Raw genomic sequence first — 26,921 nt, 5'->3', positions numbered from 1 at the left:
ATGTGGTATGCCTGTATTGTGCTTTATATTGTAATAAGCAAAACCTGTCTCATTTTATTTGAGACATATGCTGAAGCATTGTCAGTCTTAATTTGTACAGGTATTCCCATGATGGCCATAACTTCTAATTGGTGGATTATCATAGAATTAGCCTTTTCAGAACTCTTGGAGTAGCCCATTGAAATCCTAAATAAGTATCAATAGTATGATGTAGATATTTTAATCTTCCAAATTCTGTGAAACGAAACACATCCATCTGCCACATATCATTACTTTGTATATCTTTTGGATTGCTTCCTGCAGGTAATGGAATTTGGTTATAGAAGGAACAAACTGGACATTTTCTTACAATTCCCTTGGCTTGTTGCCAAGTGATGAAGAAATTCTTCTTCAAACTCTTGATATTTACAGTGTTTCTTATGAATTTCTGAGACTTCTAACACATTTCTTATTAGTAACTGGTCAATCTCATCATTACCTAGTGCTAGAGGTCCTGGCAGACGTGTATGGGTTCTGATGTATGACTATGTATATATATATATATATATATATATATATATATATATATATATATATATATATATAATGTTTCCTATTTCTGATCTATTTCTGATAATTTCCTGTAATTATACTATAAATAGCAAAGTTAATTCTGTTTTATCAGGAACACATTCAGAAATTTCAATGTATAGAAAAACTCTCTCTACATATTTAAAGTCAGTGACAATATTGAGGAGTTCTGTGAAGTCCATTAGTATGATAAGAATGGCATACAATTTTGTCTTTTGTAGAGAATTATATGGGCTTTGAACCACTTTACTTAAGTCTCCTGATTATATCCTGCCTTTCCTGATTTATTTACACCAGTATAGAATATGGGGACTCCAAAAATTGGTTTTTGCCATACAATGTGAGGAAGGACCTATTCAGTTGTCTTCATGAATTTTATTCTCATGTTTTTTGAGATGACAGCTGTTAATCTCTCCCAAAAGGTTACTGCAGGTTCTCTGCCAGTATTCATTATCTTTCCATAATGAGGAAATTTAAAGGTACTACAATTTCTGCTGGGTCCATTCCTATTAACTGGCAAAGTCTTAATTTTCCTTTTAGAATCAATTCAGAGATCTTTTCCATATAAGTCTTTAAGTTCTTACTTGGTTTTCATGGTAGAAATGTCCATTCCACTATAAAATCTTCCCTCTGCATCAAAATCCATGTGTGGTAGTATCTGGAGAGGAGTATGACCAGAATGTACCTAAGTTCTGGATTCACATGATCTACTTGCAAAGCTCATATTTTCCTTTCTACTAGAGTTAATTCCTTCTCAGCTTAAGCTGATAATTCCCTTGGACTATTAAAGTCCTTGTCCCCATTTAGGATTTAGCCAAATGTACTAGTCCATCTTCAGGTGTTCCAAGGATAGCCTGTAAGATGGAAATGCTTCCTAACAATTTTTGAAGATTATTAAGATTCCAAAATGGATCTCTCCTGAGTTGTACCTTTTGGGGTCTAATCCTTTGCAGCTCTATTTTATATCCTAAGAAATTAATAGAATCTCCTCTTTCTATTTTTTTCAGGAAAAATTTATAGTCCCTAATGAGTCATAACTTTGTTTACTTCTTCAAACATGCTTTCTAAGGTACCTAACTTTGGATCAGCTAATAAGATATCATTCATATAATGATAAATTATGGATTGTGGGAATTTCCTTTGAATTCTTTTCAATGGATTTTGCACAAAATATTGGCACAGAGTAGGGCTATTATTATTCCATGTGGGAAGATCTTCCACTGATAGCTCTTGCCTGGCTGGGAATTATAATTAGGTTCTGTGAAGGCAAATTTTTCTCTATCCTTTTCTTTTAGAGGTATGGTAAAGAAACAGTCTTTTAAGTCAATAACTATTATAGGCCATTCTTTGTGTAGCAGAGAGGGAAAGGGCATCTGGTTCTGTTGTGAGCCCATAGACTGAATTACTTTATTAATATCTCTCAGATCTGTCAGCATTCTCCAATTACCAGACTTTTTTCTAATAACAAATACAGAAGAATTCCAAGGGCTGGTGTAGCTTGAGTTTTCCTGCCTGGCCCACAGTCAGGACAAATCTCTCTCACCTGCCAGTCCCACAGCCTCTCAGACTCGACCAAGTAAACACAGAGACTTATATTGGTTACAAACTGTATGGCCGTGGCAGGCTTCTTGCTAACTGTTCTTACAGCTTAGATTAATCCATTTCTATAAATCTATACATTGCCACATGGCTCGTGGCTTACCGGTACTTTATATCTTCCTTGTCCTGATGGCGGCGGCTGGCAGTGTCTCTCTGACTCAGCCTTCCACTTCCAAGCTTTATTCTCCTCCTTGTCCCGCCTACACTTCCTGCCTAGCCAATGGCCAATCAGTGTTTTATATATTGACTAATCAGCAACACATTTGCCATAAAGGAAGGTTTTAACCTTAACAAAGTAAAATTACATATAATTTGGGAATTTGGGCGTAGCTTCTCTTACTACTTCCTGCTGGAGGGGGGCGCTGTATCTTATGGGGACACAAAGAAAATGTTAGGATCATGGAGTAGTCCGTGAGGCTGTATTGTCTGAGCCAGTTGCCTTGAAACCATTCTGGATGTTGGATCATCTAGGCCATGGTGTCTTTGGAGACCTTTCAGGGGGTCTTGGCTGGTCAAACCTGATGTATCTTAATCTGAAACAAATCCATAGCCTCTGGCTTTCTGTGGGAACAAAAGTAGAGACTCTTTTCCAAAGTAACATATCCTTATATCCAAATTTTGAAGTCAAAGTATCTTTAAGATATACATTTTGGCATAACTCAACAGCTTTTACAATCAAATGTTTTTCTGTAGTTAAAATTCCCAAAGACAACACAATCCAGATTCTCTGTGTAATATACATCTTTACGTGGCTTATTTTCTATATTAATTTTACTGTCTCTTTAAAGACTTTATTTTTTTAAACTATGTATTTGTTTATATAACTGTATATATCACCTTTTTGTCTTTTTCAAGCCTACATATATTTTACACACATTGTAAACTATTACATCTGAATCTGTCTTATTGTGAATCTATTGCTTTAAACTGCAGCAGCTGTGGCTGCTGGCTCCGCCTACCTCAGCTTCCCAACATGGCTACGTTTACCACCAGCTCTGGGAACTATCGTGGGTCTATGCTTTTATCCAAGCAGCGTGTAGCCCAGAAACCTCTTTTTTCGTTTTGTACTAGCAAAGGCTAAATCCTCTATGCAGCTTAATGTGCCACTTGCAGAGGCCTCATTCCCGCCATACTAGGAACCCACAAGTAGCTCAAACCGGCAGCTGCCGCTCATTTGAGAGAGACAATTAGGAACTGTTTTTAGCTCCATTTTAGAACCTTTTTTTTTCTCAGTTTTTAGGTGGAAACTCTTGCCACCACGTTGGACGCCATTTGTAGCTTTAGTTTTCCTGCCTGGCACACAGTCAGGACAAATCTCTCTCACCTGCCAGTCCCACAGCCTCTCAGATTCGACCAAGTAAACACAGAGACTTATATTGGTTACAAACTGTATGGCCATGGCAGGCTTCTTGCTAACTGTTCTTACAGCTTAAATTAATCTATTTCTATAAATCTATACATTGCCACATGGCTCGTGGCTTACCGGTACTTTACATCTTCCTTGTCCTGACGGCGGCTGGCAGTGTCTCTCGGACTCAGCCTTCCAATCCCCAGCTTTATTCTCCTCTTTGTCTCGCCTACACCTCCTGCCTAGCCAATGGCCAATCAGTGTTTTATTTATTGACTAATCAGCAACACATTTGCCATACAGAACATTCCACAGCAGGCTGGTAAATTCTTCAATGTATTGAGCATTTAACTGCTCTTGGACCAACTCTTCTAAAGCTGGTAACTTCTCTTTTATTAAAGGCAATTGTCCAACCCACACAGGTTTATCAGGTAGCCATTTTAAAGTTAGGGCTGTTGATACTTCTGAGAGTTCAACAGCAGTTGTGCTCTGTTTATGTATAGCCTAAATGTTTGGTGGCTGTTTTTTATAGTATGTTATAATATTATCCCTAGAAAACATGTATTTGTTTGTATTCCATTTCTGAGATTGTATGAATTTTGATCTAGATATTCCACTGCTGTAACAGATCTCAGCTGCAAAGATTCAATGCTACATTTGCAACATATAGTTCAACCTTCTTCTCTGTCCTTCTGGCCCTATGTATTTAACCCATCTTGAACTTTGTTTTACCTGAGATTGTGTTCCAATTTCTAAAAATTGGACATTTACCTCTTGAAGAGGCCAATTTGCATGCCATGATTTTGATGTATTATAATCACATCCACACCTATGTCTGCCAGGTCCTCAAGAGCAATACCATTAATTCATACTCTAAGCTTAGCTCTTTGCTCATTTATGGAAGTCTGCCAAAATATTTGTTTTATGGTGTCTTTTGGAATTTTTGATCCATCTATCAGAGCTGTTCTATCATCCAGTGCCGTATCTTTTTTTTTTTATATTAGACACTGGGTTATTTAATTATCCTGGAGAGGAATTTCCTCCACAGTGGCTGGAAATGTTTGGAACACATTCAGTTTGGGGGTCTGTGAGGGGCCCCTTGAGGCAATTCCTGCCAGTAAAGGGTTACCTCATATAACAATTGTTGATCTACATTCATTGTTCCAATGTCTGCATTGCCACATCTTCTGTATAATTCAGAAGGTTAGGGTCTTCTGTTTGGGTTATTTCTAGAAGGAGTATTGCTTCTAGGAGCATTCTGGATACAGATTCTGCTCATATGACCTGGTATACCACAGTTAAAAGATTTGGTACCTTGAGGTCTCCTTCCAACTCTGGAAATTGCCTCTAATATCAAAGCCTCATTACCATAGTTAAGAGATTCAACACCATTTCTATATTGAATCCATTCTTTCAGAGGTGCTGACCTTACCTTTAATGATGTAAGTATTCTCTTGCATTCTGAATTAGCATTGTCAAACACCATGTACTCAGTTAATACTTGTCTCAGTTCTTGGTCACTGCCATTTTAATAACTGTGGTCAGCCTTTGTAAAAAAAAGAAACAGTAAAATGTTTTGGTGGACCTTGGAAAATTTTGGTGTAGCTCAGTTGGTTTTCCTCGTTCTTGAATTTTTTTCCAAGCACCTAAAGCTGCTGTATAGCATAGGGATATTGTATGCTCATCATAAGTGGTTTATACCTTTCTATCAGAGAAATGTCCCTCACTAAGAATTTGATCTTAGGAGAACTCAAAAACTCTGTTATTACCTTATTTTTCCTGGATCTGAGCTTTCTCTCCCAATCAGCTTTTCCATTGTAATTGCTGACTATATTCTAGAAGAGCTATGATCAACTGATCCAAATCATCTGGTATGATTCTATTTCTGAAAGACCTCATATTTAACATCTGTTTTATATATGTTCAGTGTATACTATAGGTGACCATCACTTCCTTAACATTTTTTTAAATCTTTCATAAGAATATGTTGCAACATATATTCTATTTATGGCTCAGGATATCATTTGCTGGCTTCTCATGGATGATGACATGATAAGCCATTGTATGATAGCTAACTGGTGATGTTATGATTTGTATGCTCTTATTCTTCTAGTTCCTTTGCCTTCACTGAGAGTTTCTTGCAGAGCTTGCAGCAGGCACCTAGGGTCAGTTACATTGAGTGAATCTCCTCTGTTGTAAGGGATTCTAGAGATTTCACGGAATCATGCGAACTTTTATGTTCTTCTGAAACACATGATCCCATATCCCATATAACGATTATCAGTTAATGATAATCTTTCTTTCCTATATAGTATCTGAATAGCAGCAGCATTACTCTGGAGAGTTATTGCATTATTCATTAAGTACTCACATTTATTATCAGTAAAATCAAATCTGGTTGTACATTTAATAGTAATGGACTGAAGCTCTTGTGCTAAGTTAGCAGATTCCAAAAAATAAATAAATAAATAAATAAAGGATTCATTTATTTAAGTCTTTATTACTTCATTGTAAATCCTGGGTAGCCGATTCCAGAGAAAGAATCTTTTTATTTAAGTCTTCATTGCTACCTTGTAAAGCCTGGTTAGCAGATTCCATAGAAAGAATGTTTTTACTTAAGTCTTTCTTCATTGCTACCTTGGAAAGCCTGTATCAGTCCCAACAATGACTCCTATTTGTTACTATTATTAAACTAGTTTTTCAATACTATGTGAATTATTATGCTAAATGCTAAAATGGTGTCTATCATATACATGCCAGGAAGATCATATATGTCCTGTAAAAATTCATTCATCATAAAAGCAAAAAAGTTTTTAAATTCTTGTGATGTAACATTTTCTGCCATGTTTAGAGAAATATTCAAAATTTGTAAATAACATTTTATTAATTCATTTATTAATCAGTTTTACAGTGTAGAATTATCAAGTAGTTTTACCTTGGATGGAATCTTTGGTAGCTGATGTTTCAGTTCTTGTGATTTTTTTGGGGGGTGTAGTATCGTTGCTTGACCAGTTGGTGTCACAGGTGCAGCACCAAAACAGGTCTGGTGCAAGCTGAGTCAGGTCCCTGAATGGCTCCTGTAAATTAAACATTTACCTAGGCAACCCCTGAGCACTAGGTGAGGTTGCTGGGACCACAAAAGATTGTATATAACAATGAGACAATACACCAATGAACTGGAAGCACTCAGGCATGATCACACATCTGGCAGAAGCCACTTGTCTGGTTGGTACTATAAGGCTGTGACCAGATCCCCCGCTAAAAGCATGGAAATAGAAAGGTGCCTAGTGTGTGTATCTTTCCCTCGTGTTCAACCTGCTGAAGAACTCATGTGCTTCTGACAGTGGATACTAGAGCTGCTGCCTTGTGAGTCACCTGGGCAGAGAATGAATAAATCACCTGCCATGTGAGCTACCTGTTCTATAGGCTTCCTGCAGGGCTGCTGTATACAGCTGGACATCCTAAGCAGGGAAAAAGATGTTCCTGGGGAGTTTGGACATCACAGGCTCTGCAGGGTGGATAAACTCAGTAGCAGCCACCTGTGTGCATTAGGGTTTGGTCACACAAGTAGCCCAAGTGGGGACACATGAGGCTCAGATCCACATGTTTGGGACCGAGTGGCTCTAGGGTGATAGCAAGGCTGACTTGCAGCAAGCATACAAGCCTCTGAGCCAATCTGCCACCTCTGCCAAGGCTGCTGACAGGAGCTACAGGGAGTGTGGGCTCTTTTTATCATGTGAGCACCACTTATTACTATCAGTACATATAAGTCTAATTAAAAGAGTAACAGAATTATTAAGATACAAATTGAGGAAATACACTCAGGAATACAGAATGGAGTAGACAGCAGAAGTCATCATCTGATCTGACCATGAGCGAATCCACCTCAAAGGCAGAAGCAGAGAGAAGGGGAATGTGACCCTTCTTGAACTCTATTTAAGAGATTATGTACAATGGCAGGAAGCACTGCCTCCTTTGGGCTGTGAGGTCATGTGAGCAGAGCAAATACCACTACACTGTCTGGAATACCATGATGGTGTGAAAGATATTCAATAAGGCACTAGATGTTTGTTTTGACAAGTGCATTATGTTCAGGATAAGCAAATCCATAACAAGAATGAGTATCTAGCCCATTAAGGTGAAATCGTTTGGTTTCCTTCTTTTTAATATTCTTCTATTAATTAAAAACATTATTTTCTCACACAATACATTCTAATCAAAGCTTTACTTTCCGTCACTAATACCAGTTCTTCCCACTCTTCCCTCATATCGAGATCAACTTGATTTTTGTCTCTCATTAAAAAGGAATGAGCAGCTGGGCGGTGGTGGCATGCGACTTTAATCCAAGCACTTGGGAGGCAGAGGCAGGTGGATCTCTGTGAGATTGAGGCCAGCCTGGTCTTCAAAGAGAGTTCCAGGAAAGGCACAAAGCTACACAGAGAAACCCTGTCTCGAGAAAACACACAAACAAACAAACAAAAAAAAGGAATGAGCTTCTAAGAGTTAACAAAAAATATAAAATAAGGTATAATATAATATGCTAAATCAAAAACCAACATATCATAGAATGTAAGTGACAAAGTCCAAATAGTGTTGTGCATAAATAGCAATCCCTTAGAAGACATTCACATAGCATCTAGACATCCTGTTTGGTTAATTCAGTACCTCCTGCTTTCTTTTTCCAGATGTGAAGCCCAAGTGATGGAGGGATTTACTAATTTCACTGCCAAATGGACTATTTTGATGTTTCAGTTTGTCTTCTAATGCATGTGACTGAAAAAGAAATAATAATGGTTATCTATCCTCAGACAATTGACTGTAGGTTTTTATTCACTCTACTCTTCCATCCTTTCTTTAGAGAACTTATTAATGTGTTGGAGCATCCACTCATTTATACAAGATAATACAAAAGACTTTCACTGTGTTAACTTATCCTGTGAACTAGGAAATAGAACGCTGCTCATTACAGCTTCATTTGGTTTATTAGGTGGAGTGTACATTTAGAGGCTATTAAATTATTATGCTTTATAGAGAAAAGGGAAGGATTTCCTATCATCCTCATGTTCTCAGAACAGGGTAAGTAGCTGGTAAACCCACTGCACTAGGTACAGGTATTTATCAGAACAACACATCTACCCAATTATTTACTGAGGATTAACTAGGACAGCAAATGTGCAGTAGCTCAAAGCATAGAATCTAAACAGGAAACTTCATGACTCAGTTGGTCCATTTGGAACTGAATAATTTAGTAAGATTATTAATTTTCTCAAAGTGAGAAATAAATGGATTTTACTGGATGTGGACATTACATTAATATGCATACATAGATGTATCATAGAAGCAATTAATCTCTGAGACACAGACACTAAGCAAGGTAGAATCCACTGAATTCCTTTGGTTAGGAAAATCATGATGTCTCAATTATTTTGCTGGGTTCCGTCCATCATGGGATTTTGGCCCTTTCTCTACCCACTACACTTGGAATGTCATCCTCTGCTGTAGGCTGTTAACACCAATCTCAGTTGTTTTCATATGAAAAGTTTCTTGCTTCATTCTTGTGACCAAATTATCCAAAGAGGAGTTGATCCCTGAGCTCTTACTGCCTGTTGTTTGAGCTGAAATCATGGTGCCTAAGGGTGCAGAAGAAAATCTATAAACATATTTTCCTGCTTGTTTTTCAACTGAATACAGGACCTCAGATGCATAGCCCAAGGGTAGAAAGAGTTCCAGAATTGTCAGTGGCAGTGGAAGAGGTATAAGAAAGTGCTCAGAGTGTGACAGATCTCTGGGTTACTGTGACAACCTCACCCATCAACAAAGTTAGAAGAACATATGCTCACAAACACTAGAGCTAAGTATAAACCTGCTGGACACTGTGAGATCTGGATCCAATAGACTTATGTCTGAGCAGACATGTGTGTTAGTGGGATGTTTTCTTTTGGTTATTATTATCAGGATCTTGTTTAATCACAGTCATGCTTATGCATATAGCTCCTCTGAGTGTTATATCAGAATCAAAGAAGATTTTCGCCATGAAGGAGATGTAACCATTGGTGTATTTTTCCCAGTTCATACTATGTACACAGTCAACAAAGTTCCACATCCTTATCTGCCAAACGTTTATACCGACTTTCACATACAGTAAGTGTTGTTGTTCATTTATGCTGTTTCGGATTTCATGTTACAAATGACCCAGGTGATATGTGTATTCAAGTTCCTATGCTTCTTATTTTTAATCATGAAAAACCCTCTTCACATCCAAAATTCCTTATTTAATTGTATGCTATTCTACATTTATTTTCTATTCTCAAAGATGATACAATAAGTAGATTGTTTGTTTATTGATTTTTGTTTCCAAATATGACAATTGAATACAGGATCTTCCTTGGCCATGCCTTTACAGACACATGTTTCTTTTATTAGGTCTTCAGAGGGAGAATGGTTTTATCAAAGTTTACCTGGCTCTTCAGGACAGTGTAGAAGTGTATATGTACTCTTGCAAAAAGAGGTGATGCCACCAAAAGTTGTTACTATGGAGGGATGTGATGGTAGAGTAAGAAGTTTGCATCTGCTAGATACCACTGATTTAGCAGTAAGGGTGTCAGATTTAGAAGTTAGCATTAGTTTCTTGTCAAAACAGCTATGCCTGTCTTCAAAGATTTTTAGTTAAATTAATTATTTACTTATATTTTACTTCCAGAAGCATTTTTCTCTTTTACATGTCTTTCCATGCATTTCTAACAAGTTTTTAATCTCATTTTCATGGATGTGGTCATAAGACAAAATGACAAGGTTGTAGCCACTTAGGGTTGTTTCTTACTAAGTCAGAAATAAAATTAAGTTTGTGGTAGGGAGATATATTTGTTACTACAAAAGAGTAATATGTGTGTCTTTCTCCCTTTCCATTCCTCCCTCAAAATCTTCCATTGTACAACACCTTTTCTAATTTTTCATACAAGTTGGGGAACAAGCTAAAATTATTTTTTAAGGCTTCTGATTACATTCTTTATTACACTGAGAGAGTGCATATATGTTTTCAAAGAGGAAATATGCCTACTGTCTAAGTTTCTTTGACTCTTTTCATGCATATATTTACATGCCTAGAAATGATCATCTTAATAATCAACATTACAAAACTTGTTAGCTGTGGGCAGGATTTTTAAACAGATTTTACTTGAGGGCTATTATAACCATTAAGATGATATAATATACAAACATAATATTATATATCATTCCAGATTAATGTAAGTTTTCTTTTGAGGCAACATGACTTAGTCTAATGGACTGCACATGATACAGACTTTACAAGGCATTTTTACCAAAATTTGTGTGTGTGTCCATGGACACTCATGCCTCAGGTCTCACATGCTGGTGAGAGATCATCTGTGAAGGACAATTTAACCTTCCACCATGTGTGTGTTGACATCAAAGTCATACCATACTCAGAGCTATGTTTTTGCCCTAGGTGAACTATACTTTTTTCTATATGACAAATCCTGTTACATGGTGCCAGTTATCCTTCTAAATTCAAACTGGTGCAGTCTCAAGAAATGTATGAGATGAAGAACATGTCTATCCCATTGATTTTAAATTGTGGTTAACTAGATATGTCAATGTAGATTACCCCAAATCTCCAAAAATTTCTTATGTTAATAATGTGACAAAAATCCAAGTATCATATGAAATTTATCTTCTACAATTTGGATGTTAGGAGTTTTTGTCCTTTGTGAGCAGTTTCATACATCAAAATCGAAAAGCATTCCTTGCAGCTTATTCTAAAATACTTTGCAGTGTGATGCTTGTTTTCAAATTTTTTATTTCTTCATTTATTTTTGAAATTGTAATATAATTGGAGTATTTCTCTTTTCCTTCTTAACTCCAAACTTTGTCACATAACTCTTCTTCTTCCCTTCCAAACTTACGGACTGTTTAAAAACTTATTAATACATAAACATATATATATATATATATATATATATATATATATATATATATATATATATATATATATATACATGTTCCTAACTACAAACAAATCAGTCTTCATAAATGTACTCCTATGCATAGTTTTGAGGATGACCATTTACTATTGGATAGTCAATGTCTTTGCTTTTCCCTGTAGAAGACTATTTCTCTGACTTTTGATACTCCTTAGTTGCCTCTAGTTCTTTGTATAGAAATAAGACCCTATGGTCTTTTTCCCAACCACTTTGGTATATCTACTATTGTCTTCTTAATTCATATCATGTTTAGGCAGTCATGTTCATGAAACTTTCAGGATAAGACTTTTATTATAAAATGTAAAATTTTTCAAACAAATAACCTAACTTAAAATGACCAAGATTTATCAACACTGCTTTTTAATAATAGCAATTAAATAAAAAAGTTAAGGGTTTTATTAGCACTGTCTTAAAGTAGAGCAGAATGGCGCAGTGGAAGCGTGCTGGGCCCATAACCCAGAGGTTGATGGATCGAAACCATCCTCTGCTATCTGAGTTTTTTCTATTCTTTCCCCCAAGTACTTTAGGTTCCATTCATAGTGATGAAGTCAAATAGGTATCTGACTGGAAATAGGAGAAGAGACTGGAAATTTTTCATGGACGCTCAAGTGATAACTATGTTCTCTTGATAAGTAGATTTATTCTGGTTACTGTGCCCTAAAACGCCTAAAATCACTAAACGAAGGCGAATACAAGGGTAAGAATGGAAGAGCACTTCAGTTTGTTTCATTACATAATTTATAGGGCTTTATTTGCCAAGGGTATGGGGTAAGACTAGAAACCCATTGAACAGTCCCATTAGATATTCTTTGCAATTTCTACAGTCTTATTTTTGAAAGCAGTGGGTAGTGTTTTGAGAAAAGTGTGGAGGTGGGGAGTGTGTGGGCTCTTTAATTGAAGTCTGGCTGAGAAAACCACTTCTGCCAACTCTGATCCTGTGTCTTTAATCTCTACCCTCCTGATAAGTCTTTTGCAAAGCTATGCTATTCTCTACGCTTATTTTCTAAGCTGTCTTATATTTCTCTCCCAGGAAAGATTCCTGTTTAAATTTTGTGTGTCAGATGCTGTCATAGAAATAAATAAGAAAAATGCATTAAGTAGCCTATAATCTAGATAAGTGTTTTGTTTTGAGTGACCTTGAACTGCTCCCCTTGCCTGTACTAACAGGGTTTACTATGTTCTTTAAAAATAATTCTTTACTGGATCAGAAAACAGAAGTGTTATTATCTTTTGGAACAAAAATAGTTAAGAGTAACACCACATACACATAAATATATATACATTGTATTTTTGGAAAATTGAAAAAAAAGTAATAAAGAGATATAACTATCAATTTCCTGGAGTATAACTCAGATAGTAAAGTCAGCTTTCATGTTTTCCCCCAATCTATCTTCCTTTTGTGTATTAGCAGTGAAAATATCTTGATGCCTACCTATATCATGATTCTGAGCTCTTCCCTCCATTGCTGCCTGTGGCCTCATAATTGATCTCTTCTTTCCATGAATTGAAGATCTGTGGCCTTTTCTCTTCATAAGGGCACAGTGAACTTTGAATGCTCTCTACATCTTTGTATGAAGGTCTATGTGGACTGCATTAATTTATTAGAAAGCCCTTCTTTCGTGTCCATTCTGTTGGATCCACTGTGCTTTGTTTATACTCACTTTGTACTTTTCATTAGCATCGAGATCTTATTTGCTAGCTCCCCTTTTCTTAGGGTGTTTGACAAAAAATGTGTAATCTGCCATGGTATTTTACAACACAGCAAGAAACACACATACAGCTAATCAGAGACACACCAGCCTACCTGGTGTAAGAATGTTCTTTGGATTCTTGCAGAAGTGAGTACTGATGGCTGTCATTGTTAGCACTATGGGAATTCTTTTAATATTTACCTCAATGTGTCACTTGCAGAAATATATATGTCTATCTATCACTGTATTCACATTCAATAATAATTCAGAACATTTTAGACTGATTTTGTCTAATAAGATTAATAAATATTAAATTATCCAATGTCACTCTTGTATCTAATGTAATTGAATAAATAAATAATGACATCTCTGATTTCCTGTGCAAATTACACAATGCAGGGACAATAATTCCTACAACACATTCTCAGATTTCTAAACCTTTCAATATGTCTGTCTATCTCCTACAGCTATCATCCAGTGACAATATTGTACATCATAGGTTACTAATATATATCTATGAAGAGACAGAATCTTGTATTTTTATTTCTCACCATTTTTGCCAATATCTAAAGTTTTTCACATTAGTCAAAATTTTAAAAATTTAATGTGAATGAAATATATTAAAATCCAAAATCAATTTTAACTAGTACATAAGAGAAAGGATTAAACTTTCTTGTGTATAATGATAGTGAATATTTAGATCACAACATTTATGCACTTGAGTATGTCATAACTTTCCTTGGTTTTGAAGACAGCTGAGTGCTCAGTCAGAAAATCCTAATTTTATTTTTTTTCTTTCTATTTCTTTCTTTTGGGTTCTGGGCAGATCCTCACTATGCTTCTGTGATATCTTGGGCTCCCTTTCTCTTTCTCTGAAGCCATTTTCCCTACAATGTGGCTTCTCCATCTCTGTCTGACCTCCATGTTTGATGAACTCAAGTACTTAAGCATGGCTGTCTTTCTTCTCTCTCCCATTGACCTCTTCCAAGAAACTGGTATGATGTTCTCCAGACCTATCTTGGTGCATTTTCATTTTAAAAATCTAATAATAAATCATTCAAGTTCAAAAATCCCACATTTCAGTATCATATATGAACTTGACATAATTTTTGATGTTCTTATATAGAAAAAAAAACAGAGATCTAACATATACTGATCAGATTTTGTGATTAAAGTTTTTATCCCTTTATCATTGCTTAGTGCTTGGAGGATTTGAGTGCCTCTGCTGTCTTTTCATGTAAAAAATAACAGGGATTATGAATATAATGTGCTCAGAAGACTTCATACATGTAAGAAATTCTCAAAATGCATGCATTATATATACGTTTACATGTATACATACACACACACACACACACACACACACACACACACATATATATATATATATATATATATATATATACACATACATACACATTCAAATCGCTTTGGTAGGAAAGAAAACTTGATTTCCACTATTTTTCTTGGTTTCCACTATGAAGGAATTTTGTGCCCATTTCCCTTCCAGTACATGCCTGTCTTTATTTATCACTTTGGTGTGTCTGGCTGCTTTCTTGTTGGTTTTTAAATGCTTTCATGAATTAATTAAGAGTGCAGTGTGTTTTGATTACATTCAATCCTCCGCTAACTCCTTCCGTATGTGCTCCTTTATAATAACCTTCTGTTCAACAAATTTGACATTTCTTCTTTCTCCCCAAAGAGTCCTGTCTATATTGTTGTATTACTCATAAAAAATTGAGCCTTCTCTGGACTGTGGTAAACCTATTGGAGTTCAAATCTTTGATAATAACTGACTATCACAAAACCTATCAAGTACAAAATCCCTACGGCTAGTGGTGTGATTTCACATAAAACTCTCTTCTCGATGCTTGAGGTTTTCTTTTCTTTTCTTTTTTTTTTCTAGCATGACGTTTTGCAGCTCTGGTGCCACTGATACTATTCATTTGTATCTACAATTACTCTGTTCTTTCTGGAAAATAATTTTCTTTTAATTATCTACAACCTCTGGAAGATCACTGAGATTTCTGTGCTTGAGAATACTGTGTGTTCCTCATCTGAAGCTGAGCATTATCCAGTGCCTCCTTCTCTCCAAAATGATCAGTTGAAAGTCTCTCTTAACTTATACCTTTCAGGAGAAGTTTCTGTGACAAAAATGGATCAATGTTCTCATTTATGTTTTGACAAATAAATTATTAGGAATCATGCTAATTCTATGTCCATTTAGCATAATAATATTATTATATTCTCTCCTTGGGGTTATGGTCTCTTTTGTGTTCCAAATAACCATGCTATGAATGAATTTCTTCTCATGGAACATGCCCTCAATGCAAACAGAAAATTATTTGAATATTCGTGTAACATTTCTTCTGCTATTGCATCAGAGGGCATGTCTTATTAGGTCAGTTATTGTTGCATCTTGCAGGGCTCATAACTGGATGATGTCAACTAATTTTTATTCCCGGTTTCATTTATACAATTAATTGTTTAGGGTATTCACCAGAGAAAATGTTGGAACACAATTTAAGCCAATAGAAAACCTTTTTTAGCCAGCCTGCAACTATACTGGGTGATCAGAATCCCAGGGTAGCATGGAGACTTTCTCAGGATGAGCTTTTAAGTACAAAAAACATGTCCTGTGTTAAAATACATCAGTTAAGAGGAACAGTTTGTTAGAATTGGAACTACAGAAGCAAAAAGCAAGTTTAATACATTTAGAGTCTTTCTGAAAACTATGTGCGTTGTTTTCATTTTCATCAGATGGTGCTATTAATTTGCTGGGCTTTCCAAGCTGAATGGCACTTCCACCATCCAGTCAGTTGTGCTAAGCTCTGGAGGCCTACTAAGGACTGGGACACTGCTACATTCACCACTGTTCTCAGGGAGTGAGCCAAATCATGACCATTTATTTTATGATCCAATCAGAATGAGAGTTAGATGCCCACCCAGTGCTGATAGTGAGTAGTTTGTCAGGGGGAGCAAACATTTTCACAACCATGCCAAGAACTTCTCTAATTGCTCCTGATCAGTTAGTAAAGAGAAATGGATTTCTCCCAAATCCATACATACTTTCCTATATTTTATGAAAACTCTAAGCCTCTCCAATTTTGTAGGAACATTTCTACAGAGAAATCTGTTTTTTAATTCAGTAACAGGAACTTTTATTACCTCTGAGTTCTGATCAACATATCTACTTAGTTTGGAAACAGTTAGAAGAGCCATTTAGTCAAACTGTTTGTATATGTCACAAAGTAGTCCCAGAGGCCCAGTAATATTGCATATGTATATTATAAATCATCCCATTAGTCTGAATATCAGCTATCCAAATAAGGAAAAGTGTGTAGATTAAACATTTGGGATATTATATTTCTTTGTCCTTTGTAAGTCTCCTAATGTTAATTAAGGCTACCCCCAGTCACTGTAAGTATGTCAGTCAATGAGCTGACAGTCTGTTTATTTCATATCCCTATGTAGTATGAGGGCATGATCTAAGCATAACCAGCAATTCTGGCTGATTTTGGATGGGAATTATATAAATCTATTCCTAAGGTCCCACCTGCAGCATAGAGTCTGATTTCCTAGGATATTCCTATTTCCCAAAGACCAGAATCTTTTTAAATCAATCTTTTTAGGAATCTCCAGATTTCAATGGAAACCTCCTTGATGTTGGCAACTATGGGACAAAGCCACAGGGAAAGCATGGAATCGTAAACTCTGTGTTACTATCTAAAAAGATAAACTCTCACTTCCTTCATTTCTCCAATACAGACAAACACTTAAAGTAGGCATCAGCAAGTAAAGGTCAAGATGAGATAAAGGCTGCTGGTCTGTAGTCACATCAGATAATACCTTCCATGTATCTGTCATCCTCAATCTCCTGTCCTGTCCTGAGAACAGTGAGGCTTGGACTGTGACACTGTATTTGTACCCATAGTGAAAAACACAAGATTCAGGAAGAGGTATAAGAGCAGGGAGTGCAAGAACCTGAGGACCAATGAAACCTTATTATTAATGGGCCCATAGTTCAGAGACATTCCATTTGAGAATATCATCTGTGACTTCTACTTTCTTTATCTGGGTGTGGTGGGTCTGTGATGTAAGAGCACCTACATTCACCACCAGAGGACTGGAGAGAATGACCTTGTAGGGTCCTTAACAGATTAGCTCCAGTGTCCCTTTGGCTACTCAATTGACACAGAGGATATCACTCTACTTAAGCAAAGTGAAATTGGTAGTGGACTCAGAAGATGGCTGGGTATCTCAGATAATTCAGTGAATAGCCTGTGTGGAGAACTGGAGGGCCTTTAGTGATTTGATAAGGGAATGATTAAAGAGTTTTGTCAACTGCTTGTCTCTGAGCCTGGGAAGCAGTTGGGGAATTCTTCCAAATATAATCTCATGGGTAGTTAATTCCTCCCTGTGTGAGGAACAGTGAACTGAGGCACAGTAAAGGAGGAAGCCTATCCATCTTTTTCTGGACTCTAATGAGAATTTTGTTGGAGTTTCTTTTTATGTCCTGTTCATTCTTCCTGCCAGCTCATAACTCTGAGGTCTAGATATACAGTGAAGTTTCTGCTCTGTGTCTAAAGCCATAGCTATTAATTAAGAGAGTTTAGTTTATGAAAATCAGGACATTGTTGGACCCTATTGCTAGAAGGAAGCCAAATTGGAGCACCCATTTATGCCTGAGCTTTTTAGCTACTATTGGAACACTTTTAGTCTATGGGGGAACACTTCTAATCACTCAAAAACGATATTTTTAAGAAAGTTGCAAGTATTTTTTCCCTTCCCCAGCAAGGCAGATCTTGGTTGAAGTCAGTTTTTCCAATGTCTGACATGGTATTAGTCTTTCATCTGAATCCATTCCTGGGTAAGGACTCTCTATTTTTGATTTACTTTAACACATTCCTGGTGTGTCATTGTGGTATGCCATGTTAGTGAGTCAAGTATAGCTATAACATACCTTGGTCTGAACCACTCAGAAAGTTTTGTTGTACCCAGGGAAATAGCCTGGTGAAGGTTTTTTTTTTTAATAGAATCCAGCCCGTTATTTCTGAGAGAATGAACTTTTCCTCTGGTACCTTCCATCAACACATCAACACATGGAGGAATGTCTTTCTGTATACTGCAAATATGTGTTGATCTGATTGGTTGATAAATAAAGCCATTTGACTTATGGGAAAACAGCTTAGTGTCAGTGTGAAATTCAAAAAAAGAGACAGGAAGAAGGCAGGGAGAGAGACACCAGCGAGACACTGAAGGAGCAACATTTAATGGGATGTGGGTAAAGCCACAGTATATGTGGTGATACATAGATTAATAGTCTTGGGCTAATTTAAGTTGTAAGAGCTAGCTAGCAAAAACCTTGAGCCATGGCGATGCAGTCATAATTAATGTAAGCCTCTGTGTGTTTACTTGGGGGATGCAAGTGGGAGAGATTTGTCCCAACTGCCATCAGATCAGGACATAAGAAATCTCCTGGCTACATATAGTTTTATACTGACTATTTTTCTTTACCCTGCAGTCTCAGGTAGCACTTGTTTGTAGTGTGAGTCATCAAAACATCAATAAATTTTAGTGTCAGCTGTCAGACCATGAGTTATACTGTGTGCACATGGAGGACAGCAATTTCTAGAGGAAGCCACATAGCCACTAGGAGGGCCAAGATTTTTTAATGTCCTTTTTCCAGCAGTGAAAAGCCATCTTTCTGTATAGATCACACAGTTGACATACCCACTTGTAAAATCGCATGAACTGATGGTCCATGTATATAGTAGTGGAGTTTCCTTTTCCTCATATGAGATACTGGGCTAGATCAATCAGTTCTTCTACCTGGGATGAGGCTCCTGGTTTAGGCACAAATAATTTTATTAAAAGTAAGTATTGCATCTCCCATGTTCCTGGTTTCATCTTTCATCTGATAATAGTCTTGTATGAGTACCTGTAGGTCATCATCAGGCAAGAGGGATAGCTGGTTGATGACAAACTGAATTCACATTGGGGCTAGGAGTTGAGTCTTATACTGGGTCATACAGTCATTAAACAGTTGATGATTTTTTTTTTTTGCTCAGTAGAAGACCTCATTTTTTCCTAGATACTATGAGTATCAGATCTTAGCACATTTAACTCAATTGCATTCTTTTATTAAGCTAGCAGTACTCTCCACACATATTTGACAGATAGGCCATCCTATAGCTACAGGGTCCAATCATTTGGACTGATGGATCACAGGGAATTACCACGGTCCCAACATTTGAGTAAAGCCCCTTTTGTCTTTGGCAATGAAAAGCTTGTGAGGCATCTGGAAGTTGTAGGGCTGGAAGCAAATTCAGAGATATGTTTAAAGCCTTGAATGTCTTTCATTTAATCTTAGTCAAAAATAGGGGCTTAGTTCTCCTACTTTGTGCTTATATATAGAGGCATTGCAGTTTCCACAAACACTGAAATACCCAGCTGCACTCAGGAATTCTGGAATCTGTCTCTTAGTCTTTGAAGTTGGAATCTGCAGTTTTGTGTGATCTGTAATTTCCTCAGGTATGTTTTTATTCAATCTCTACAGGTATAATTTTAAAATACACCAGTTGGTTCTGGCCCTGGTATTTGCCATTGAGGAGATCAACAGGAACCCTCATCTTTTACCAAACATGTCTCTGGGATTTCACTTTTATAATGTCCCATACAGTGAGAAAAATATTCTTATGAATGCTCTGTTTTGGCTCATAGGCCTGAGTAGTATTCGCCATGTATACTGCAATTATAACTGTGTAAATGAGAGAATGTTAACTGCTGCAATAACAGGACCATCGTGGGCAAAATCTGCCCATATTGCAACACTGCTTCAGCTCTACAAGTTTCCCCAGGTGAGGAGTTGTTTGGGATAAAAATGCAGATCGCCTTTCCTGACATTTCAGTTGTTTCCATAGGTAAAAAGGTAAATTTGGATTAGTTAGATATCAATGACAATTGTCCAGACAGTTGGAGATGGACCTCTATTCCATTCATTGGGAAAAGAAAGGGGAGGTTGGAGTAGACAAGGAGGATTAATAAAAATAAAAAATAGGCCAGCAATTTTCTGAAAAATTCTGCCACAGAAATTTTCAATTAAAATCATGGTGAATCTGTCATTGTGCTAACCATTTCCATCTGTTTCTACAGAACAAGGATTGTGCATAATGCCATTGTTCTTTCTCTTCTTTCCAATTTTTTTTCTCTTCAGCTCACTATTGGTCCTTTTGAGCCTATCTTCAGTGACCGAGGTCAGTTTACTTCTCTCTACCAGATGGCCCCCCAAGGCACAACTCTGTCTCTTGCCATGGTCTCTTTGATGCTTCATTTTGGCTGGACCTGGGTTGGTCTTCTTATCCGAGATGATCACAGAGGGACTCAGTTTCTAGCAGATATCAGAGAAAATATGGAGAAAAATCAAGTCTGCATAGCTTTTGTTGAAATGATCCCAAGCACCTGGAATTCATTTTCATACAAATACTGGAAAAGACTTGGCATCATCCAGGAAACATTGGCCAATATTATCATCATTTATGGTGACAATGATTCACTACAAGGTTTAATGACAAATCTAGGGCAACAGATTTTGACCAGTAAAGTCTGGGTCATGACCTCTGAGTGGGATGTTACTAATATTGCTGATTATTTCTTGCTAGATTCATTCCATGGAAGTCTCATTTTTTCACAACACCATGAGCAAGTGCCTGAATTTAAAAATTTTATCCAAACAATTAATCCTTATAAATACCCAGAAGACAATTACCTTCCTAAGTTGTGGTTTTTGTTCTTCAAGTGCTCATTTTCAGAGCTGGATTGTCGTCTTTTGGAGAACTGCCAACCCAATGCTTCCTTGGAATTACTGCCTAGGCATATGTTTGATATGGTAATGAATGAAGACAGCTACAATACATACAAGGCTGTCTATACTGTGGCCCAGAGTCTCCATGAGATGAGCCTTAATCAAGTACAAAGGCAACCATTTGGAAATGGGGAAAGAATGGTGTTCTTCTCCTGGCAGGTAATATTCCTTTCATTGTATTAGAGCATCAACAATGTGAAATTTTGAGAGTGTTCAGAGACACCAAACTAGGTATTAAATATTTCAGGATTTTACATATTGTATATCTACATACATACATATACACATGTGTGTGTGTGTGTATGTGTATCCATACACAGGAGATTCTTCATGTGTTATTATCTCTTCCATGTCAGTGCAGATCTTTGTGTTCATGTTGCTGAGGAATATGGTGCTAGTGACAAAGAAGAAATGATTTTAATCAATATAAAAATTGTGTCACAAAAGGTGCACATTTTTTTATTGTAATGATTACACCAGAAACCTAAGAATTTTCTCAGTAAAATGATGAAAGCTCATTATACCAAGTTATTAGTACAAAAATGATTTCTTTTAACTGCTGTTTAGTCATAAGTACCCCCATTTCACTCAATGATCTTTGGGATAAACCCTGTGTGTAAATGGGTATAGCTTTCTTTTAAAGAAATTGAGATTTGCTTCAATGAATACTCACCGATTCCATTCCTAAGGTTGTACAGAAGATGTTCCTGAGGCTGACTGTTCCTCAGATGTAGAATTGTATCCCATTAACTTAGATCACCATTGCTGACCTTCAATGATACCTATATTATTATTGTGTCCTATACCACAGATAATGAACATTGAGAGTTATTCTATAATCCATTGGTATATAAACTCTCAGTCCTACATTAAAATGTATTCTTGCATCACTTTCAGCTTCATCCTTTCTTGAGGAATATCCATGTGGGAGGCAACATGGCTTTAGAATGGAAACAGAAGTTAGATGATGATAAGTATGATATTCTCAACTTTTGGAATTTTCCAAAGGGTCTTGGACTAAAAGTGAAAGTAGGAAATTTTTTGCCCAATGCTCCCCAGAGTCAACAGTTGACTTTATCTGAGAAGATGATACGATGGCCAGAAAAATATTCAGAGGTGGGATATATTTCCTCAATGCATTAAACTTCTTTTAATATAACAACTTCTACTTTTGAAATTAAATCCCAGTACTATAAAATTACCAGTAGACAAAGACAAAAAAATAACTACTAGAAGACAGTGTTTTATCATCCCCTGATTGTTAAAAAAGGACATATTTAAGCTTTCAATGTCTGCTAATATTCAGTGGTGCATGGGTTAAATTTTGTCAATTTGACACAAATTAAGTACACCTGAGATGTGGTATATGCAATCCTCATAAAGTCTCACAGGAACTCTGATGTGGAAAATCTCTATAATCACAACAGAAATGTAAATAAGTTATATTTTCTTGCTATAATCAAACACCATCACCAGAAATGACTTTTGGAAAAAAAGAGTTTATCGGAATTACATTTCTGGAGTTTTGAGTATCTTTTATATTCACGAGGAATATCAGTATGTGGCAAGCATGGAGAGATGGGCAGGAACCTGAAACAAAATGTCTCAGTCCACACACTGGAAGCAGAGAGTGAATACTGGAATTAGGTGAGGGTCAAAAATTTTCAAAATCCCCAACCACTGAAATAATTCTGCCAATAAGTCTGCAACTCTCAAAGCTGCGATAACTCTCAAGATAGCACTACCACTGAGGAAATATGTAGTCACATATCTGTGTTTATAATTGCCACTTTTCATTCAAACCAATACACAATATATCTATTGGAATTCCTTCAGTGTATATAAAATTTGAGTAGTTCATCTTGATTCCATGCTTAAAATTACAGAAGATAATCAGTTATCATTTCTTTCATCTACCCCTTGAATTGAAATACTATAGCGTGCATGTGTGGATGTTATCTCTTGTTCTGCTACTGAAGATACATACATACTTAATGTAACTTATGCAAGTGTTTCTTTTGGCTGGCAGTATGAGCCTTCAGCCCTTTATTTGGAAATTTATTGCTCTAGGAGTATGAGGTTGCTGATGATATCATATTCTCAGTCAATAGAAAAATGTAAATATCACAAATCACCTTTTTCTCATTCTCAATTCTGAGACAAAAGCCTATAGAATGGTGATGCTCACTCTTAGAGTGAACCCCAACAATTTGTTTACATGGTGATTGTAACTCCTGTCAAGTTGACAAGAAAGATTTACAATCATGGTGGAAATAAAAGTTTCCCAACACATTAGAAAGCAAGCCCAGAGACAAGATCCATCTGGAAGGACCACTTGACCTTCTAGGTCATGGCTTCTATGACTTAACTGTATCAAACTTGCCCCTACCTCATTATGACCCAAACTGTCTAATAATGGGATAATCCTCAGACCAATTTTGTATAGTTCACAGAAGCTCAAATTCCTTTTCTACTTTTATAGGAATAAAATTTGAAAATTAATTATGTGATATTAAAAATATTATTGAGACTTTCAATAAACCATGAGATTTTGTTAACTTTGCTCCCATTTTCTCTCAGATTCCTCATTTTGTGTGCAGTGAGAGCTGTGGTCCTGGATTCAGGAAAATTTCCCTAGAGGGCAAGGCTGTTTGCTGCTATGATTGCACTCCTTGTGCAGACAATGAGATTTCCAATGAGACAGGTAAGCAGAAATCTTACAGGAATAGTTCCAAATTTATACAGGATTCTGCATTATCTTAAAAACTGAAAAATTATCTAGATAGAATTCACAAAAATTTATTCTTTCTCTTATTTAGGATATGAATTGTGCATCACCATGTCTTGAAATAGTGCAGAGCAGGCACTGAAATTTATAATTGATTTACATTTCTGATGAAATTCAGCTATTGTTTCCTGCAGGAAACCCCATTTCTCTGTACTAATCAATATGCCTTATTTCCCCACATAATTTAACACATAGTAATAAAGTACGCAAATTGGCTGTTTTCCTAACTGTATTTCAATAATGATTAGAACTCACATAAATGTTTGATAGATTATTTTAATAATGATTCTTCCCAACCAAAACAGAAAATTAACAATTTGTGTTTGATATCCCCATTATATAATTATTGACTGTAGAGCATAAATAAAATTTCAAATTTCCTTAATGAATAGGATTATGTCCATTTTTATATGCCAATTCTGAGAAACAGTATATAAAATAATATCCTCAAAGCATTTCCAATGGTCAGGATTGTAATTCAGTGTTCTAATAAATTCCAAAATAGATACACCAATAGCACAAGAGGCTTGAAGGTATATGAGAGAGAAAAGAGTAAGGTGTATTTAATTTACATCACTATAAAGAAGATGGGTTGTAAGAGAAGCTACTAGTAATTGATAACTACTACCAAAAGAGGAACATCACTTTTTCTTTAAGGTTGTGGACTCTGAAATGTTGCCCATGTTCCAGCAGTTGCCTCCATATTATGTAAATACTAGCATCACTGAATAGACTCAGTGAGGATTAAAATGTAAAAAGAAGAGATCAGAGAACACATTAAGTTGGGAAGTAAAAGTGGGAAAAGTTGAGGAATGGAGCAAGAGGACAGAGGGCTGAGTTGTGTCAATACACTTTATAAGTTCATGTAAATAATAACTGGAATATCAGATAAGGAAGTTGGGTGGTATAAATATGAAAATGTTCACAACAGAGTTTGTGTTTCTTTGTCCCTGAGAAAAAAGTAAAGTGATGTAGAAAGCAGTTCTGTCAAAAAGTATAGAAAAATGGCTTAGAATAAAAGGGATAACTTCAGCTTGGATTAAATCTCACCTTCATTTCTGATCAGATATAGAAAAGTGCATCAAATGTCCAGAGAGTCATTATGCAAACACAGAGAAGAAACACTGCCTCCAGAAAGCTGTGAGTTTTCTTAACCATGAGGACCTCTTAGGAATATCTCTCACAACCATAGCTCTGTGCTTCTCTGTACTCACAACTGTGGCTCTTGGACTCTTTGTGAAGCACAGAGACACTCCAATTGTCAAAGCTAATAATAGGACTCTTAGTTATACATTGCTTATCACACTCACTGTCTGTTTCCTATGTTCCTTGCTCTTCATTGGCCATCCCAACACTGCCACCTGTATCCTGCAGCAGATCACATTTGGAGGTGCTTTCACTGTGGCTCTTGCCACTGTGTTGGCCAAAGCTATCACTGTGCTTATTGCCTTCAAGGTTACTTTTCCAGGGAGAATTGTGAGGTGGTTAATAATATCAAAGGCTCCAAACTTCATCATCCCCATATGTACTCTGATCCACCTTGTCTTCTGTGGAATCTGGCTAGGGACCTCCCCTCCCTTCCTTGACCAAGATGCTCATGCTGAACATGGACATATCATACTTGTTTGTAACAAGGGTTCAGATTTTGCATTCCATGGTATACTGGGATATCTCTGCTCTTTGGCACTTGGGAGTTTTACTATGGCTTTTATGTCACGGAATCTTCCAGACACATTCAATGAAGCCAAGTTCCTATCATTCAGCATGCTGGTGTTCTTCTGTGTGTGGATCACATTTCTCCCTGTCTACCACAGCACCAAGGGGAAGGTCATGGTGGCTATGGAAGTCTTCTCTATCTTGGCTTCTAGTGCAGCCCTCCTTGGCTTCATTTTTGTCCCTAAGTGCTATATTATCTTAATAAGGCCAGATAAGAACTCAGTTCATCATATCAGGAAAAGACCACATTCTAGAAGGCATACCACTCTCAAAACCTAGTTTAAAAATGAACATAGTTCTCATTTTAAGACATGAATTTCAAAGATGAAGACCAGTTGATCTCTACTGCAAATATATGTTATACAATTAGAGTATGGGTTTGATTCTTTGTGCTTTTACATGGTCATCTGCTTACAGGAAATTTTCTGTCTACAGTCATCTAATTGTACTATAGCCTCTTTATACTGGAGTTATTGGAGTTATCCACACTTGAAACCAGGTTGTATTTCCACAAGAGCAGGACCTCAGTATGTATCTGGCCTTGACTGAAACTTTCCGTGAATATCATGATATTTTGAACGCATGGAGATCTACCTGCATCTGCTTCTGTTCTTCTAAGATGGACAGCTTCACACCACTTCTTCTGGGAATAAAGATGGCCAGTCCCACCATCCCACTGTATTCTTCTATAATATAGACTGCTAAGAATTAGGTTATTGATTTAAATTGCTTGAAAGCATCAAGTATATTCTCTTTTCCAAGTGTACTCATCAAATGTTGTTTTAAATTTTGAAAGCATTTCCTGGTAAAATTTTATCTTGCCTTTCAGTAGCTGTGGAAAAATATATAGATCAAAATTTTATTTCATTTTCAACTTTTAATATATAAGATTTGTACAAGAACATCCATCTGTTTCTTAAGGTCTCGAGGCCCTTCACTAAATTATCATGTTTTCATTCAAGTTTATGCAATTATACTGAAGAATATGAGATTTCCAAAATGTAAATGTAATCTTATATGAACATAATAGTTCATCAGTCATTGAATAATATGTTGCATGCCAAGTTACAATGTAGACTTACTACAAATTATATATTACCCGATGTCAAATGTCAGTCAATCAGAACAAGTGACTATCTAACTACATGGATCCCTTATTTGCCCTCATATGATGTATGTCACATTTCCACCTGTTTTAAGTCTAGCTAACTACACCTCCTGTTCCCTTTTAATCTGGGAATTTGCACATCATTTATCTGAATGCTTCTTCCAATTAACTGCTTTTCCTTGAATTAGTATATACTCTTCATTTAAAATCATGAAAAGTTACAATGTGCCACTTTAT

The 26,921-nt window shown here is 36.4% G+C and overlaps 1 protein-coding gene across 1 annotated transcript; it reads left to right on the top strand.

Moving 5' to 3' along the window:
- LOC131894460 (vomeronasal type-2 receptor 116-like) lies at positions 1 to 25,855 on the top strand. The gene is made up of 8 exons (XM_059244718.1): positions 1 to 30; positions 1,461 to 1,492; positions 9,491 to 9,658; positions 19,768 to 20,068; positions 20,425 to 21,231; positions 21,970 to 22,188; positions 23,653 to 23,776; positions 24,927 to 25,855. Exons 1-8 carry the CDS (start codon positions 1 to 3, stop codon positions 25,853 to 25,855), a joined length of 2,610 nt encoding a protein of 869 aa, XP_059100701.1.
- Positions 25,856 to 26,921: the final 1,066 nt, after the last annotated feature.

Source organism: Peromyscus eremicus, chromosome 1, assembly GCF_949786415.1.
Source record: "Peromyscus eremicus chromosome 1, PerEre_H2_v1, whole genome shotgun sequence".
Taxonomy (NCBI): domain Eukaryota; kingdom Metazoa; phylum Chordata; class Mammalia; order Rodentia; family Cricetidae; genus Peromyscus; species Peromyscus eremicus.
This window is presented reverse-complemented; position numbering and strand designations above follow the sequence as displayed.

Bases quoted from the DNA above. Each gene is read 5' to 3' on its own strand.
- LOC131894460 (XM_059244718.1), top strand. From the start codon at position 1: ATGTGGTATGCCTGTATTGTGCTTTATATT. The intron at 1,493-9,490 runs GTTGTACCTTTT...GTTTAATCACAG, and splicing joins CCAAAATGGATCTCTCCTGA to TCATGCTTATGCATATAGCT. The intron at 9,659-19,767 runs GTAAGTGTTGTT...CAATCTCTACAG, and splicing joins TATACCGACTTTCACATACA to GTATAATTTTAAAATACACC.